Source organism: Ahaetulla prasina, chromosome 2 (genome assembly GCF_028640845.1).
Source record: "Ahaetulla prasina isolate Xishuangbanna chromosome 2, ASM2864084v1, whole genome shotgun sequence".
Lineage (NCBI taxonomy): Eukaryota > Metazoa > Chordata > Lepidosauria > Squamata > Colubridae > Ahaetulla > Ahaetulla prasina.
The window spans coordinates 164102368-164122203 of record NC_080540.1 but is presented as its reverse complement, the minus strand read 5'-3'; the positions used below and the strand labels follow the sequence as shown (position 1 = coordinate 164122203).

Below are 19836 nucleotides of genomic sequence, written 5' to 3'. Positions count from 1 at the left end.
ATATGGATAAAAAGAGTGAACAGTATGAAACAAGTACATCGAGGTAGCTTGATCATACAAAGACGACTTTCTACCATGAAGATTTTTTTTAAGTCTTGCTTACAGTTCTGGGATTTCTTGATAAGTCTCCATTCAAATATTAACCAAGTCTGTCCAAGTTAGATTTTGAGCTCAACCAAGATCCAATATTTAGTTTCCAGTTAAAAATAATAGCTATATGAATATATCTTATTCTTTTGGCTGAAAACAACATTCATCAAAGAGAGGGAAATCATTTATATAAACTTTGTTTTGACTTCCCTCTTCCTTTTTAACTCCTGTTTCATTATTCTTGGTGTTTCGTTTATTGTTAATTTATTTTTAAAACTTATATGTCTCTCAGAATTCAGGCTACAGGCTTAAAATGGCAGATCTGGATGTATTCCTCCCACCCACCCAGATGGGTGCTTTCCAGATTGCAGACTGAAAAAGTCTGCAGCCTGCAGATTTTCCATTCTCTGATTCTTCTTTTTAGTTTAAACTCTGCTCGTTTCAGATAGGCTGAATAATAAGTTAATAATTAATAATTAAACATTCATCAAAAGTCCAAGGACTCTGAAACAAGATCAGTGCAAAGGTTTTCTATTTTCTGTTTCCTCCTAAGCAGCCTGATGCCTCAAACAGACAAAAACAGTGGTGGGATTCAATTTTTTTTTTACTACCAGTTCTGTGCGTGTGGTTGGCTTGGCAAGGGAAGGATACTGTAAAATCTCCATTCCCTCCCCACTCCGGAGGGAAGGTTACTGCAAAATCCCCATTTCCTCCCGATCAGCTGGGACTCGGGAGGCAGAGAATAGATGGGGGCGGGGCCAGTCAGAGGTGGTATTTACCGGTTCTCGGAACTATTCAAAATTTCTGCTACTGGTTCTCCAGAACTGGTTAGAACCTGCTGAAACCCACCTCTGGATCAAAACCAGAAATGAATCTTGCACCTTCATGCTTGTGTTCCACAACAGCTGTTTTTTCAAAATATTCCACCTCAGATACTGATGGCAATATTGAACCGCCAGAGCTGCTAGTAGCCATGTATTCATCCGATTTCTTCTACAAGTTGTTCAAGCCGGTGATTATTACTACATCTTGTACCAAAATATTTCCTCATCTCTTCCTTGTTTAAATGCAGCAGTCAGATAACAGACCTCCAGATCTTTTGGAGGTGAACTAATTTTCAGAAAGAGTAATGCAAATTTAGAGCAAGAATGAGGAATCTTGTTCATCTGCCTGATTCCCTTGGAGGTATTGTCTAAAATGGTTCTTGCTTGTCTTGCTTGTCTGGATGTTTCCAGGGGGTAATATGTGGGTTTGAAGCTACAATAGTGGGATAACTCGAGAATTTAAATTGTCCAGGTCTGTCTTTTTTTATTTCCCCCACCAAGGGCCCAGACCAGAGATGGTAATCAGCAGGTTCTGACCAGTTCTGGAGAACTGGTAGTGGAAATTTTGAGTAGTTCGGAGAACCGGTAGTAAAAATTCTGACTGGCCCCTCCCCCATCTATTCTCTGCCTCCCAAGTCCCAGCTGATCGGGAGGAAATGGGGATTTTGCAGTATACTTCCCCTGGAGTGGGGACGGAATGGAGATTTTACAGTATCCTTCCCCTGCCATGTCCACCAAGCCATGCCCGCCAAGCCATGGCCAGAGAACCAGTAGTAAAAATTTTTGAATCCCACCACTGGCCCAGACTTCTCCAACCTGGTTCCCTCCTTCCTCCCACCCCCTGCATAGGGCTTTACCTCTTACAACTCTGACCAGCATGGGCTTGGGTATAGAATTATGGGAAGCCAAGGCAAATGCATCTGGAGGAAATCAGACTGGGAAAGACCAAATTAATTCAAGCTGTGTAAATTTGAAGCCTCACAAGGGATTAGCTATTCACACCGTGCTAACCATAAGGTGTTTTATTTGGAACTCATTGTGAAGCATGAACTCAAGTCACTGTAGGTTGTAACATCATGTCTGGGAATCTTGATGGCGGGGGTCTTTTTTTTTTTTTTAATGTAGCCCTCCAATTGCATTTTTAACAATGGCACACACACACAAAAATTTGCCCTGCTATAGTGATGACAAGTAAGAAAAAACCCAATTAAGCACTCCAGTGAGCAGCTCCCCTCTTGGCTTGTAAAACAAGGGCTGTGGCATTGCAACAAATATTTTATAGTGACCAGAACGGACAAGATTGCAAATACTACAAATATGGTTTTGCAAATCAAAACCATCTACGCTGGGGAATTATTCGGTTTCAGAAAAGGAAGTGCTTGAAGCAGGTGAGAAAAGCAGGGGTATTCTGCGTGAACTATTTCTATATTTTGGAGAGAAATGGGTGACAAGCATCTGTTTCAATAGGAATAAGTTGTTGGCACTGGAACCCAGAGCTTTTGGGAGAAATCAACATTTACGATGCTACGTAAACGCCATTTTTCAGAATGTATGCATCTGCGTATATTTAATAAAGTTTTACCAGCAGGCACAGGTAGCGCTCGACGTACAGCCATAATTGAATCTGGGATTATGGTTGTAAATTGTGTCAGTCGTTAAGTGGGTCACTGCATGACTGAACCCATTTTTACAACCTTTTTTGTCATGGTCATTAAGTCACCATAGTTACTAAGTGGAGACGCCATGTGTTCAGTGAATGCATTGTCTACAATGGTGTTTTGTTTTGTTTTCCAGCAAAAAAACCATAAATTGCAGTCATGTGAGTGCAGGACAATGGAAGCAGCTGTAGATACAGGCCAGTTGCTGAATGCAGTCACGTGACGTGTGTGTGTGTGTGTGTGTGTGTGTGTGTGTGTGTGTGCACGCCATCAGAGCTTCACATCCAAGTTGTAAGTAACCTTTCAAAGGTTCTGCCATAATTTTGAACGGGTTGTAAGCGACAGGTTATAAGTCAAGGGGGTCTACCTGTATTCTACGTTGCTTTTTAGCTGGCAAGATTTACACTGATGTTTTATGTTTGTTATGTCTCTCTCATGCACCTGGATCTAACTGTTAGTTCTTTTAAAGGAGACCTAACTGCGTTCTACTCACAAGTCAGTCTCCCTTCACTTGCAAAGGTTTAGCTCAATTTAATTTTGTGTTGGATTACAGTTCAAAACTGACTTTTTCTTCTTTCAGCCTTAGCCAGACATCCATGAGTCACACTCTCTGTTACTATTAGCAGAGGAGTTTCAATATGGCAATGGCCAAACATTCTTATTACAGTAATTAATTATCATCAATCATCTGTTTATGTACCAATTTTTCTCTTACTGTAACATTTTTTTTTAAATAAAGCAATTGGGACATGCGTGATGTGTTGGGAGTGGGGAGCCAAAATCCCGGATTGAAACGTAAAAGTTTGCTCAGCAGTTTGGAATGTTGTTACTTATAAAAGTATGGTCCAAGTTTGGCTGGCCGATACTGTATTTAACTTCGGTGCTAAATGAGAAAATTGATCGGTCTGCAGTTACACTCGTGTTGTATCCTGCAACACTTCTGTAAACCAACACAGCAATATTATTACTGTGACAATGGCTTTTGTATTCTGAAATGCACCTGTTTTATGAAAGAATTTAAAGAATTTACCCCACCGTCCAAGAAACATTTGAATTTTTGCCAATACTGTTAACAAGAAAATAGCACTTACCTGAGACTATCAGAGAAAGATTCCACACCATATTTTGAAGGGCAGTAGCCTCCACCAAAAAGACTTAATCGGCCCATTATGCTGGCAATGTTGACAATACGTCCCTTGGCTTTTCTCAACAATGGTATCATGTGTAAGGTCACGTCAATCACCCCAAGTAGATTGATATCGATGATTTTCTTGAAATCCTCCTTGGTTAGCCACTCATTTGGGGCAGTTGGGATAGAAACACCGGCATTGTTTACCAATCCCCAAAGTCCTAATGAGAAGAAGAAGAAGAAACAGGGGACGTCAACTATGTGATAAGAGCCCTCTACAGCAGCATCCCTCTGGAATACTCTCTCTTGTTATACGTTAGGCAAGCCAATCTGGTTCTTGAAACATGTGAAGAAGACATCTTAGAGATCTAATAGCCATAGCACTTAAGACTTATATACCGCTTCACAGTGCTTTACAGCCCTCTGTAAGCGGTTTACAGAGTCGACCTATTGCCCCCAACAATCTGGGTCATTTTACCAACTCGGAAGGATGGAAGATAGAAGGCTGAGTCAACCTTGAGCCGGTGAGGATCGAACTGCCGAACTGCCGGCAGTCAGCAGAAGTATCCTGCAGTACATCCAAACAGTATCCCATGAAAACAGAACAAAATTAAGTAACTGATAAATATTTCTTTCTACTTCAACATCCTCCACTTTGTTATATCAAAACACTGGGGTTCATAAAAGTAAGGGGGGAAAGGACAGCTCAAACAAACCTAACTAATATTATCTCAGGCGTCAACAGTTAAGGTGTTGGGTAAGGAACAGTGAGGCCCATGTTAATATAAATGTGATTAAACTGAGCTTAGGTTTGCAAGGTCCAATTCAGCTCTCAAAAGCTGGGATTTATGGAAGCCTAATCTCAACTCACAGACTTGGGAAGGTTAAGTAATATTTTTGACATCTCTCCCTAGTAAGCAATAAGACACATTGCAATAAGTATCTTGGTCACTTCTTTAAGAATTATATTTGCCTAAAAAGGGTTGGCCGCATGTTTTCCTTCCAATGCACAATGTTCTCATTAAAACCTGTTTTGTAACTCAAGGTGGGGTACTCTTGAGTTTGCTTTCACTTTCCCTACAAAAATAACCCTTGACAAAGATTAGAGGAAAGTGACTGGCCCCAAAGTCACAAAATGAGAATAATCTAGAATCTCTTAATCTTACATTTTAATCACTATGCAGTACCGCACAGGTCCATACACGTCTCTGTTATGATTTCATGCAGCAACCAATTTAAATATGAGAAATATGTTTTTATTTGCCTTGGCATTTGATAACTAATAACAAACGCTTCCCAGTACTTGTGGTCATTTTTCATAAGTCTTATTTGTAATGGTCTGTGGGAATATCCTTGAAAGACAGGAGGAGGAGGAGGAGGAGCAGCTGCTGCCAGGATAATTGTCAGGGTTCTGATGGATGGACTAATTAAATCATGAGCCTTGAGGCAGGGATGCTTTGCGAATTGACAATAGTCAGGTAAGAGACATCTCAGTCCTCAGAAGAATGGAGGTGTGGGAAATGTCTTAGAAGAGACCCTCTCTAATTCCTTGGAAAGTAAAGCCAAGGGGAAGAAATGTGCTTTCAATTCCATTATAAGGTAAAGGTAAAGGTTCCCCTCGCACATATGTGCTAGTCGTTCCTGACTCTAGGGGGCGGTGCTCATCTCCATTTCAAAGCCGAAGAGCCAACGCTGTCCGAAGACGTCTCCGTGGTCATGTGGCCGGCATGACTCAATGCCAAAGGCGCACGGAATGCTGTTACCTTCCCACCAAAGGTGGTCCCTATTTTTCTACTTGCATTTTTTAGATGCTTTCGAACTGCTAGGTTGGCAGAAGCTGGGACAAGTAATGGGAGCTCACTCTGTTAAATGGCACTAGGGATTCGAACTGCTGAACTGCCGACCTTTCGATCGACAAGCTCAACGTCTTAGCCACTGAGCCACCACGTCCTTGATAATTCCATTGTAGCAACCTTCTATTGAAGATAGTGTTAATACTCAATCTTGCAAGTCCATACAAATGGGGAACAGTGTCCAAATATTGTCAAATCTGTCAGTCTGATATATGCCTGGCATGACAAATACTCACTGCTGCTGGAAGAAGTAGTAGTGCAGTTAGTCCTTGTTTAGCAACCACAGATAGCTAAATCTGTGGGTCTTGAGTGGCTCAGACTGTTAAGACAGTCTGTTATTAACAGCAGCTGCTTGCAATTACTGCAGGTTCAAGTCCCACCAGGCCCAAGATTGACTCAGCCTTCCATCCTTTATAAGGTAGGTAAAATGAGGACCCAGATTGTTGGGGGCAATAAGTTGACTTTGTATATAATATACAAATGGATGAAGACTATTGCTTGACACTGTGTAAGCCGCCCTGAGTCTTCGGAGAAGGGCGGGATATAAATGCAAATTTAAAAAAAATCTGGTTTAGTGCTTATGGCACCATATTAGAAACCACAAGATGTGAATTCTAGTCCTGATGATATGAAAACCAGCTGGCTCACTCAGCTGTCTCTGAGTTCAATTCACCTCACAGGGTTGTTGTGGGGAAAAGCAGAAAAGGTAGGAACATTAGGTACAGTATGTTCAGTGTCTTCAGTCATTTATAAAAAATAATAAAGGCCAGAGAAGACCTTGAAAAAAATTGAGATGGATAAGTTGATTGTTAAGCGAAGCAGTCACTAAGTGAGATCACCACTGCGCTTATGTTCTTATGTCCTGTGAAAGTTGCAAATACAGGCACTGGCTACAAAATTGCTTTTTCATTATCATCATAACTGCAAATGGTTGCTATCCAAGGCAATTGCTACTATTGATAACAAAAATACTAATTGATGCGTATCAATCAATTGAATTGAACAGCTAGCATTGAATCTGAATGGGCAAGCAAAACCACATCAATATTTAGGCTGGTATGTTCTTTTCTGGATAAAACAAAGAAAACTGGCTTTTGATATGGCCAGCTTTGTTTTATCCAAAAATTAATGGATTTCTATGTTTAATTTTTGAGGTTGGAAGGCCACCTTGGAGGGACACCTTGGCCAAGATCACACCATAAATGCCATGACGTAACAATTAACTGTTATACAATTACCATGAACCGAGACAGGAAATGCTCATTGAATTTAGCACTGAAGCCTGCAAATGCTAATAAAAAGTGAAGGCTAATCTTATGGAATGTATGTACTATATTTCAAGATTAGTGGGACAAGGGAAAAATTGAGTTTTTCTGATGTTGCTAACATATGGCTGTCTTGGTTGGAGCTGCATAGAACTTACACAATGTGCAATTACCATTTCCTGAAGCCGCTTGTGAGAAGAAAGATCAGTCACAACCTCAGAAGACACAATGAGCAAGAACAAAATTGTATGTAGTGCAGGGCAAGCAACTTGCAGGGGGTTTCTGGACAACTCCGGTAATTGTTTGCCCTCGTCTGTACTCAGGCTGATGGGAGTCTAAAACACCTGGAGCGTATTAGGGTAACAGTTCTGTCCAGTTTAGTACCAGTAACTCTTGCCTTTGATACATACCGTATTAAGGAACATTTTCCATTGAAAGAAGAGTCAGTGCAACAGTCACATTGCCCAATATGTACAGAGTGGCAATGTGTAGAGATGAGATTAAAAAAATGGACTTCAGACATAGAGAAACTAGACTCAAAAACTCCTGCTTAGTATCTTTTTTAAAAAAATGTATCAGTTTCAGAGGCCTGTTGTCACGAAAAGTGGGGCTAACCCAGGGGTGAAATGCTCCCGGTTCGTATCAGATCACCTGATCTGGTAGCAATGGTGGCAGGTAGTTCAGAGAACTGGTAGCAAAAATTCCAGGCCCCCCCCCATGCCCAGCTGAGCCGCGCGATCATCAGAGGGTTTTTTTTTAAAGCATTTTTTCTTCTGATAAAAAAAGCTTTTAAAAGAAAAAAAAAAGCCTCTGATGATCGTGCGGCTCAGCTGGGTGCTAGCCAAAAAAAAGGGGGGGGAGTCCGCTTTCCCTCCCAGCAGGAAAAACGAACTCCACCCCCCCCCCCCGTTTTTTGGTGTGGCTAGCAGGCTTCAGGTAGGCTGGGAGGTAAACGGGGTGTGGGGGGTCGTTTTTAAGAGAGAGAGAGAAAGGAGGGAGGGAGGCAGGGAAGGAAGGAGAGGAAGGAAGGAATACAAACCTGGCACTAGACGCAGCTTCAGAGGCTGGAAGGGACCTGGAGGTCATCTAGTCCAGGGGTCTCCAACCTTGGGCATTTTAAGACTTGTGGACTTCAACTCCTAGAACTCTGGGAGTTGAAGTCCATAATTCTTAAAGTGGCCAAGGTTGGAGACCTCTGATCTAGTCCAACCCTGCTCCAGCAGGACATCGTTAGTGAGTTTGTGTCTTTTGATCCCCCAGTCACATAGCCACACCCACCCAGTCACATGACCCACGCCCACCAAGCCACGCCCACCAAGCCACGCCCACAGAACCGGTAGCAAAAAAAAATTAGATTTCACCCCTGGCCTAACCTTCGAAAAATTCACCCTAATTTACACAAGAAGAAATATTATTCCATTTTTAGTCAAACCCTAAAGAAAACCCAAGACTGCCTGAATTCTGTGCCAACCTTTGTCTCCAACTTGGCTTTTCACCCATTTCGTTGCTTTGTCCAAATCTTCTGTGCTGCTGACGTCTATGAGGTTGGTCTGCAACCGTTCTGAAGTGGCTTCTTTCAGCTTTTCTGCACCCTGCTGGGTCAGACAACCTGCCAAGACCCGAAGGCCTTTCGCATCCAACTGCCGAGCCAGGAGATTGCCAAATCCAGAGTCACAGCCAGTTATGAAGACATATTTCTCTGTCAGGTTTGGCAAAATCTGTTTTTCACGGTACCAACGGAACAGGAAATAGAACCCCAGCAAGGCCACCACATAAAACCACATGGTCTTCTAATCCTTCTGTGGCTGGAAGAGAAGAACGTTACTGGAAATGTCAGATTATCATTAGAGGAGAGAATAATCCATAAACAATTGTTTATTGAATAAACCACATGCTTGGATTCACACAAGCTATACTATAACCCATGTTTTACAAACCACAGTGGCTAAAGAGTTCCCACTCTACCCCAAGCCGAACAGCTGGACGATGACGAGGATGTCATTATCTTTCAATGCTTTTTTATCTGCTGTGTTTTTATAATGAATTATTTTAATGTTTTCAGTGTTGCTATATTGTAAGCTGCCCAGAGTTGTTGGATACGAGATGGGTGGCAAATGAAACATGTAGGTAGGTAGATGATAGATAATCATGATAGAGATAGACAGATAGATAGATAGATATAATGATAGAGCTAGATAGATAGATAGATGAGATATCTAGATAGATAGATAGATGAGATATCTAGATAGATATCTAGATAGATAGATAGATGAGATATCTAGATAGATATAATGATAGAGCTAGATAGATAGATAGATGAGATATCTAGATAGATAGATAGATGAGATATCTAGATAGATATCTAGATAGATAGATAGAGATAATAATGATGATATAGATTTATTTATTTATTTATTTATTTATTTATTTATTTATTTATTTATTTATTTATTTATTTATTTATTTATTTATTTATTTATTTATTTATTTATTTATTTATTTATTATTTATTTATTTAATCATATTTATATACCGCCCTATCTCCCGAAGGACTCAGGGCGGTTTACAGGCACATTAAAACACATAAATATAGTATAAAAACCATTAAAAAACTTATTCAAAAAGCCCGTTAATTAAAACATACAAATAAAAAAAATCTGGTTTAGTGCTTATGGCACCATATTAGAAACCACAAGATGTGAATTCTAGTCCTGATGATATGAAAACCAGCTGGCTCACTCAGCTGTCTCTGAGTTCAATTCACCTCACAGGGTTGTTGTGGGGAAAAGCAGAAAAGGTAGGAACATTAGGTACAGTATGTTCAGTGTCTTCAGTCATTTATAAAAAATAATAAAGGCCAGAGAAGACCTTGAAAAAAATTGAGATGGACAAGTTGATTGTTAAGAGAAGCAGTCACTAAGTGAGATCACCACTGCGCTTATGTTCTTATGTCCTGTGAAAGTTGCAAATACAGGCACTGGCTACAAAATTGCTTTTTCATTATCATCATAACTGCAAATGGTTGCTATCCAAGGCAATTGCTACTATTGATAACAAAAATACTAATTGATGCGTATCAATCAATTGAATTGAACAGCTAGCATTGAATCTGAATGGGCAAGCAAAACCACATCAATATTTAGGCTGGTATGTTCTTTTCTGGATAAAACAAAGAAAACTGGCTTTTGATATGGCCAGCTTTGTTTTATCCAAAAATTAATGGATTTCTATGTTTAATTTTTGAGGTTGGAAGGCCACCTTGGAGGGACACCTTGGCCAAGATCACACCATAAATGCCATGACATAACAATTAACTGTTATACAATTACCATGAACCGAGACAGGAAATGCTCATTGAATTTAGCACTGAAGCCTGCAAATGCTAATAAAAAGTGAAGGCTAATCTTATGGAATGTATGTACTATATTTCAAGATTAGTGGGACAAGGGAAAAATTGAGTTTTTCTGATGTTGCTAACATATGGCTGTCTTGGTTGGAGCTGCATAGAACTTACACAATGTGCAATTACCATTTCCTGAAGCCGCTTGTGAGAAGAAAGATCAGTCGCAACCTCAGAAGACACAATGAGCAAGAACAAAATTGTATGTAGTGCAGGGCAAGCAACTTGCAGGGGGTTTCTGGACAACTCCGGTAATTGTTTGCCCTCGTCTGTACTCAGGCTGATGGGAGTCTAAAACACCTGGAGCGTATTAGGGTAACAGTTCTGTCCAGTTTAGTACCAGTAACTCTTGCCTTTGATACATACCGTATTAAGGAACATTTTCCATTGAAAGAAGAGTCAGTGCAACAGTCACATTGCCCAATATGTACAGAGTGGCAATGTGTAGAGATGAGATTAAAAAAATGGACTTCAGACATAGAGAAACTAGACTCAAAAACTCCTGCTTAGTATCTTTTTTTTAAAAATGTATCAGTTTCAGAGGCCTGTTGTCACGAAAAGTGGGGCTAACCCGGGGTGAAATGCTCCCGGTTCGTACCAGATCACCCGATCTGGTAGCAATGGTGGCAGGTAGTTCAGAGAACTGGTAGCAAAAATTCCAGCCCCCCCCCCATTCCCAGCTGAGCCGCGCGATCATCAGAGGGTTTTTTTTAAAAGCATTTTTTCTTCTGATAAAAAAAGCTTTTAAAAGAAAAAAAAAAAGCCTCTGATGATCGTGCGGCTCAGCTGGGTGCTAACAAAAGGGGAGTCCGCTCTCCCAGCAGGAAAACGAACTCCACCCCCCGTTTTTGGTGTGGCTAGCAGGCTTCAGGTAGGCTGGGAGGTAAACGGGGTGTGGGGGGTCGTTTTTAAGAGAGAGAGAAAGGAGGGAGGGAGGCAGGGAAGGAAGGAGAGGAAGGAAGGAATACAAACCTGGCACTAGACGCAGCTTCAGAGGCTGGAAGGGACCTGGAGGTCATCTAGTCCAGGGGTCTCCAACCTTGGGCATTTTAAGACTTGTGGACTTCAACTCCTAGAACTCTGGGAGTTGAAGTCCATAATTCTTAAAGTGGCCAAGGTTGGAGACCTCTGATCTAGTCCAACCCTGCTCCAGCAGGACATCGTTAGTGAGTTTGTGTCTTTTGATCCCCCAGTCACATAGCCACACCCACCCAGTCACATGACCCATGCCCACCAAGCCACGCCCACCAAGCCACGCCCACAGAACCGGTAGCAAAAAAAAATTAGATTTCACCCCTGGCCTAACCTTCGAAAAATTCACCCTAATTTACACAAGAAGAAATATTATTCCATTTTTAGTCAAACCCTAAAGAAAACCCAAGACTGCCTGAATTCTGTGCCAACCTTTGTCTCCTACTTGGCTTTTCACCCATTTCGTTGCTTTGTCCAAATCTTCTGTGCTGCTGACATCTATGAGGTTGGTCTGCAACCGTTCTGAAGTGGCTTCTTTCAGCTTTTCTGCACCCTGCTGGGTCAGACAACCTGCCAAGACCCGAAGGCCTTTCGCATCCAACTGCCGAGCCAGGAGATTGCCAAATCCAGAGTCACAGCCAGTTATGAAGACATATTTCTCTGTCAGGTTTGGCAAAATCTGTTTTTCACGGTACCAACGGAACAGGAAATAGAACCCCAGCAAGGCCACCACATAAAACCACATGGTCTTCTAATCCTTCTGTGGCTGGAAGAGAAGAACGTTACTGGAAATGTCAGATTATCATTAGAGGAGAGAATAATCCATAAACAATTGTTTATTGAATAAACCACATGCTTGGATTCACACAAGCTATACTATAACCCATGTTTTACAAACCACAGTGGCTAAAGAGTTCCCACTCTACCCCAAGCCGAACAGCTGGACTATGACGAGGATGTCATTATCTTTCAATGCTTTTTTATCTGCTGTGTTTACAGGCACTTAAAACACATAAATACAGTATAAAAACCATTAAAAAACTTATTCAAAAAGCCCGTTAATTAAAACATACAAATAAAACCCAATTAAAACCCATAAATTTAAAATCTAGCTCAGTCCTGCACAATTAAATAAGTATGTTTTAAGCCCGCGGCGGAAGGTCCGAAGGTCCGGAAGCTGACGGAGTCCGGGGGGTAGTTCGTTCCAAAGGGTGGGAGCCCCCACAGAGAAGGCCCTTCCCCTGGGCGTCGCCAGACGACATTGCCTCGCTGACGGCACCCTGAGGAGACCCTCTCTGTGAGAGCGCACGGGTCGGTGAGAGGTATTCGGTAGCAGTAGGCGGTCCCGTAAATAACCCGGCCCAATGCCATGGAGCGCTTTAAAGGTGGTCACCAAAACCTTGAAGCGCACCCGGAAGGCCACAGGCAGCCAGTGCAGTCTGCGCAGGATGGGTGTTATGCGGGAGCCACGAGGGGCTCCATCTATCACCCGCGCAGCCGCATTCTGACTAACTGTAGCCTCCGGATGCCCTTCAAGGGCAGCCCCATGTAGAGAGCATTGCAGTAATCCAGGCGAGACGTCACGAGTGCGTGAGTGACCGTGCATAGGGCATCCCGTCCAGAAAGGCGCAACTGGCGTACCAGGCGAACCTGGTAGAACGCTCTCCTGGAGACGGCCGTCAGATGATCTTCTAGAGACAGCCGTTCGTCCAGGAGGACGCCTAAGTTGCGAACCCTCTCCATCGGGCCAATGACTCGCCACCGATGGTCAGCCATGATTTAGCTGACTGTACCGGGATGCCGCATCCACAGCCACTCTGTCTTGGCGGGATTGAGCTTGAGCCTGTTTCTCCCCATCCAGACCCGTATGGCCTCCAGACACCGGGACAGCACTTGATAACCGTTGGGGTGGTCCGGTGTAGAAAAGTACAGCTGGGTGTCATCCGCATACAGCTGGTACTTCACACGAAACCACTGATGATCTCACCCAGCGCCCTCATGTAGATGTTAAACAGAGGGGGGGAGAGGATCGCCCCCGGCGGCACCCCACAAGTGAGGCGCCTCGGAGCCGACCTCTGCCCCCCTGTCAACACCGACTGCGACCGGTCAGAGATAGGGGGAGAACCACCGATAAACGGTGCCTCCCACTCCCAATCCTCCAACCGGCGCAGCAGGATACCATGGTCGATGGTATCGAAGCCGCTGAGAGATCTAATAGGACCAGGGCAGAGGAACAACCCTATCCCTGGCCCTCCAGAGATCATCCACCAACGCGACCAAAGCCGCCTCCGTGCTGTAACCGGACCGAAACCGGACTGAACGGGTCTAGATAGACAGTTTCATCCAGGTGCAAGGAAACTGATATGCCACCATATTTCTACAACCTTCGCCAAGCGCGAAGGTTGGAGACCGACGATAATTACCTAAAACAGCCGGGTCCAGGAAGGCTTCTTAAGGAGGGGCCTCACCACCGCCTCTTTCAAGGCGGCGGAAGACACCTCCACCAAAGAAGCGGTCGAATCGCCTGAGCCAGCCTCGTGTCACCTCCTGAGTGGCCAGCACCAGCCAGGAGGGGCACGGGTCCAGTAAACATGTGGTGGCATTCAGCCTACCCAGCAACCTGTCCATGTCCTCGGAGCCACAGGGTCAAACTCATCCCAAACAATATCGCCAAGACCACCCTCGAGCATCTCACCGATCACCGCAATCTTGGTCCAAACCATCCCGGTTGAACGATTTTATCGATAGATAATCATAAACTCCTCAGCACGTCCCCTGCAACGGGTCATCCCGCCCCCTGGTGTAGGAGGGGCGTCACCCAAACAGGGCGGCTGGGCGGTTATCTGCCGATGCAATGAGGGAGGAGGCGAGCTACGCCTCGCTTCTCAATGCCAGGTAAGTCCTAGTATAGGACTTCACTAGTGTCCGATCAGCTTCGAACGGCCAGACCTCCAGGAACTCTAGGCGCCTTCTCCGACGCTCATCCTCTCAGCTCCTCGGAGAACCAAGGAGCCGTTTGGGACCTGCGCCGGGTCAGAGGTCGCAAAGGCACGACACGGTGTCCCCGCCGCGCCCGCTCCCAGGCCGCAACAAGTTCCTCAGCCGAGCCGTGAGCCAGACCTCAGGAAATGGCCCAAGCTCCGTCCGAACCCATCCGTCCATCAGGCGCCTGGGACGGAACCAACGTGTCGGCTCCGCCTCCTGCGGTGGTGAATGGCGGTCAGAAAGTCCAGGCAAGAAGAGAGTGATCTGACCATGACAAAGGTTCAATGACTATTTCCTTTAAGTCCAGATCTCTCAACCACTGACCAGAGAGAAAATCAGGTCCAGAGTGCCACCCCAATGTGAGTAGGGCCATCAACTACTTGGGTCAGGTCCAAGGCTGTCATGGAAGCCGAACTCCCGAGCTGCCGTCCGATGACGAGCCGGAAGATGGCAAGTTAAAGTCCCCATGACTAAAAGTCTGGGGTCTCAACTGCCACCCCAGCCAGCACCTCCAGGAGCTCGGGCAGGCAGCTGTCACGCAGCAAGGAGCCAGGTACGTGATCAGCAAACCCATCTGACACCCACGACCCCATCTCACAAAGAGGGATTCGCACCCGCAATCTGAGGTACAGTGGTCTCCTCGGCTCTAGACTCTCTAATCACAACCGCCACCCCCACCCCTACCCTGGGCCTCGGCTGATGGAATGCACGGAAACCCGCGGGCACATCTCAACAAGGGCACACCCCTTCAGTGCCCAACCAGGTCTCCGTAATGCCCATAAGGTCCGCGGAACCCCTGTATAAGATCACAGACAAGGGGCTTTGTTCACCACGGACCGGCATTGCACAACATCAATCAAGGCCCAAGCTCTGAGGATCCTGACCATCCGGGAACGGAAAGTCCAAGGGGTCGGAGCGTGATCGCTTTCAGACATCGAGCACGCCTCCCGGAACTTGATATGACCTCGCTCGCCATACCTGCCTCTCCCACTTACCGTGTCGATAGAACCACCTCACAGATAGGAACACTCCTCCCCCCTAACCTCCGAACCTGATAGAGAAAACCCGCCACGAGCATGTGCAGGAACTGGCCCCCTACCCGACGGGTTACCCCCATTACCCGCCCTTACCCTCCCACCCCTTAAAAATTCCCTCTCTAAAAAACCCCACAAGATAGGTGATAGATGTTAGATGAGATATCGATAGATAGATGGATATCTAGATAGATAGATAGAATGATGATAGAGATAGATAGATGAGAGAGAGAGAGAGAGGTAGATAGGTAGGTAGATAGATAGATATAATAATGATGATAGATAGATAGATGATAGATAAATGAGATATCTATAAGATACAGATCAATCTATAAGATAGATAAATATAATAATGATGAGAGAGAGAGATGAGAGAGAGAGAGAGAGAGGTAGATAGATAGATAGATAGATAGATAGATAGATAGATAGATAGATAGATAGATAGATAGATAGATAGATAGATAGATAGATAGATAGGTAGGTAGGTAGGTAGATAGGTAGGTAGATAGATGGGGGGGACAGAGAGAGAGACACTCAGACAGAGACAGAATGGGAGGAAGAGAGGGAGATTTTCTCTGCTAATCTGACCTTACATAGAAGAGCAACAAAGTGGGTGAGCCATAACTTTAAAATCCCCAGCTGAAAGGTGACATTTGGCCAAGAATACACAACGTAGACTTCAGCAAGGGACTCCTCCCTTGTTGAATTACATTGCTTTCTGTTATAGAGTATGGTAAAGACCCCCCGCATACTATTATATTACTTTCCTACTTGACAGATGATGCATGAATCTCTTCTCTCTCACACACATGCATGCCTGCACCACCCACACCCCCACACCCACACCCATCACCACACCCATCACCACTTTATCCCTGTGGACGTTCTGTAAAATCAGTGAAGCTAAGAAAGGTGATTGACCCAAAGCCATTCAATCAGGCTCAAGGCTAAATGGAGGCTTTGAACTCAGCTCTTCTCAACTGAGATCCGGCACTGGTTTTCTGGTATAAACTCTTGATATAATTATACTTTTATTACTAATATAGTAAATATAGTATTAATAAAAAGCATAGCTGAGAAGTTCTTTAGGATGCAGAAAACCTCAGCAGGCTTTGCTCTTCTTGTGGATACCAGTTGCCTACATTACTGCCCAAACTAAGAGACAGCTGTCATTTAATCACCTTGTCTGGCATTCTGTATAAATCTACCATATAACAATGGCCATTTAATGACAAATATTGGCGCAGGAGTTAATAGCCCTTTTCTCTCCAAGGGGGAAGTAAGACACAATTACGGTTGTAATTCATACCCTAACTGAACTCCACCATTCATTGGGAAATGGGTCAGCCATAATTGTGTAACGTCTTGTTTTGTTCCCTTTGAAACGCTGAGAAAACAACAATACTATCTTTGCAAACCACAGCACCAGATGTGCAGCCATTTTCAATATAGTCTCTCAATTCACTGACCACGGAAGCTGCAAATATTGTTCTAGGAAGGGATACTTTTCCCTGCCCCTAAATGATTAAATAGGATAGCTGGTCAACACACTTTTTTGGGGTGGGGGGGGCATTATTGTTGCTGTCGGGGCAGTTGCGGACTCCTGGCATCTGCCCGAACAAGAAAACTTGCAGTTTTCGTGGCAAGATTTTCAGAAGTAAATTGCCCTTGCCTCTTCCTTAGGGGCTGAGAAGGAGAGAAGGTCCCAAGGTCCCAAAGGCGAACTTCGTGAACTAAGCTGGAACTAGAACTCCCAGCCTCCCAGTTTTTAACCTGGTGCTTTTAACTACTCCGCCAATTCAAAGGATCCCAGGCTCTGTGTGTAAGACACTGACAGGGTTCCTAATCTCAGAATCAGTTTGATGTGAAAGCCAGCTGGGTCTAACGGTTAAGGCGTCAGGCTAAAAAACCAGGAGATGGTGAATTCTAATCCCACTTTAAGGCGTGAAAGATGGCAAAGTGAGCTTGAGCCACTCATTCTCTCTCAGCCCAACCCACCTCACAGGCTTGTTGTTGAAGAGAATTCGGCACATTTGGCACCTCGAGCCATTTGTAAAAAATAACAAAGCTGGGATAATAAATAACATTAAATAAACATAACATTTTGTTAACTCAATGTCCTCCAGTGGCATGGAACTTCAAATCTCACTGGCATGACTGAAGGCTGGTTTAAAGTATGACATTCAACAGGCATTCCCACATTCATTGTCTCCACAGTTAAAAAGAAACAATTTACATGGTCTGGCAATCCCTGAACAAACCAAAACCAAGGGCAGTTCAAGGTGACCACATGGTGTTTATCACCACTCCTATTTTACCCTCACCAGCTGAGATGAAAGTTTTGTGCTAGGAGAAATAAATCAGGTAAAGACTGGCTATAAAACAAGTAAATGAAAAAACAAAACAAAACCCCAAAACCCGAGGAGCTAAAAGACTTCTATATGAGACACTTTAGAGTTTTAACAAATTAATAAAACACCGACTTGAAGCATTAGTTAAAGCATTCTCCCCATTTTTCCAAAGTGAGCTCAGCTAACCGCAGCAGGATTGGGGGGTTTTGGGGGAGAGGCGGTTAAAGGGGAGACGAAAGGGACTAGAGTGAATTCAATATTTCATAAATCGTTTCAGGTTTACTCTACTTTGAAAATAAGCCGCCCTTTTACAAAAAATTTTACAGAAACAGAGCACTTTTCGCCATTGCTTCTCAGCTAAAAAGAGGGGAGCCGACATACACCCCGCACCGTTTAACTCACCGTAACCCCTCTAAAAGAAGATACCTGCTCAAACGTCCCCTTGCTTAGCCGAAGCCACGACAAGCGCTTCAGGAACCGCTATGTCTTGATTTGTTTTTCCCGATTTCCTTGCGTTGAAAAACTGAAACTAGGTGGAGTTTATTGCCCTCAGGGTCCGCCCACTCAACTGGAAAGGCAGGCAGAGACCTGAATGGGGATTCTGTCAGTAACGTCTTGTGTGTATCCTGTTGCCTACGGTAATTGTTAAAAAAAACAACCAAACCCCCACATTAAAATAGGAGGAGAGACGCCAGAACAAAAGATGTGACTGCAAGACCGATGAAGCCATTGTGCAGAATTGCCGGCAGTAAAGATGTAAATGATTAAACGATAAGGCTGGACTAAATGAATTTATATTTTATATAATTAGAATTGTAATTTATATTTATGTAGATTTATAAACTGAATGCAGTTTATATAAACTAAAATATAGAACTAAAACAGCATACCAGTAAATAGCCTGAATCTACAAGGAGGAACTCAGGAAAGCTAGGTCTCAGAATTAACTAAGACTTGCAACAAATGCCAATAATAATAATAATAATAATAAAGTTTCTTTCAACATGTAAGAAGCAAGAAAAAAGTCAAGGAAATATTGGTCCCCTAATGGGAAAAGATGAGCCAAGGAGGTTATGGGTAGCAGGGATAGATATTGCATATAAATGCCACAGAACTGCATCCAATTCTGGTGACCAAGACACAAAAAAAGATTTTGAGGTTCTAAACTTTATGATGAATGACTGAAGCAACAAGGTATGTCTAGTCTGACAAAGAGAAGGACTAAGGTTGATAGTCTTTCAGTACTTGGGCTGTCACAGAGAAGAGGAAGTCAGTTTATTCTCCAAAACAGGGGTCTCCAACCTTGGCAATTTTAAGCCTGGAGGACTTCAACTCCCAGAATTCCCCAGCCAACTTTGCTTAAAGTTTGCCTGCTCCAAAGCACATGAGGCAGTGGTGAAATCCAATTTTTTTTTATTACCTGTTGTGTAGGCGTGGCTTGGTGGGGCTGGCAGGAGAAGGATACTGCAAAATCTCCATTCCCACCCCACTCTGGGGCCAGCCAGAGGTGGTATTTGCCGGTTCTCTGAACTACTCAAAATTTCCGCTACCGATTCTCCAGAACCTGTCAGAACCTGCTGGATTTCACCCCTGACTTGAGGGCAGGATAAGAAGTAACAGATGGAATCACATCAAAGAGAGATTCAACCTAGATTTAAGAGAACTTTCCTGACAACGAGAATCACTGGAATAACTTGCCTCCAGGAGTTGTGGGTGTTCCATCACTAGAGGTTTTCAAGAAGAGACTGGACAATCATTTTTTGGAAAAGGTATATATGGAAATGATCCATTAGGGTTTCCTGCCTAAGCAGGGGGTTGGATTAGAAAATCTCCAAGTTTCCTTCCAACCCTATTGTATTCTATCAGTTGTTTAGTTCTATCTCAGCCGGGTGGGTTGTGGAAAACAAATTGCTTTGGCTACTATGAAGGATGGCCTTGGCTGACTGAGAGAAGGCAGAGTGTGGTAGGGTCATTAGGTAGGCATTGAAAAAGGGGACTTATGACCATTGTTCACAACCATTGCAGCATCCCCTTGGTCATAGGATCAAAATTTGAATGCTTGGCGACTGGCATGTATATATGACGGTTGCAGTGTCTCAGGGTCATGTGGTCACCTTTTCAGAGGTGGGTTTCAGCAGGTTCTGACCAGTTCTGGAGAACCGATAGCAGAAATTTTGAGTAGTTCGGAGAACCGGTAGTAAAAATTCTGACTGGCCCCGCCCCCATCTATTCTCTGCCTCCCAAGTCCCAGCTGATTGGGAGGAAATGGGGATTT

The 19836-nt window shown here is 43.8% G+C and overlaps 1 protein-coding gene across 3 annotated transcripts in view; it reads right to left on the bottom strand.

The window, feature by feature from the left end:
* The window catches only part of LOC131192131 (retinol dehydrogenase 16-like), a 31396-nt gene extending 13307 nt beyond the window's left edge, over positions 1–18089 (bottom strand). Inside the window, exons 1-3 of one of the 3 annotated variants that reach the window (XM_058170985.1) lie at positions 17988–18089; positions 11624–11957; positions 3664–3922 (exon numbers count right to left, since the gene is read on the bottom strand). In XM_058170985.1, coding sequence (XP_058026968.1) covers positions 3664–3922; positions 11624–11936 — 572 coding nt within the window. In that variant the 5' untranslated portion in view covers positions 11937–11957; positions 17988–18089. Of the gene's footprint in view, positions 1–3663; positions 3923–8290; positions 8987–11623; positions 11958–17963 lie in introns of those variants that run through there. The other 2 variants (XM_058170984.1, XM_058170983.1) reach the window with 2 other exon arrangements.
* Positions 18090–19836: the final 1747 nt, after the last annotated feature.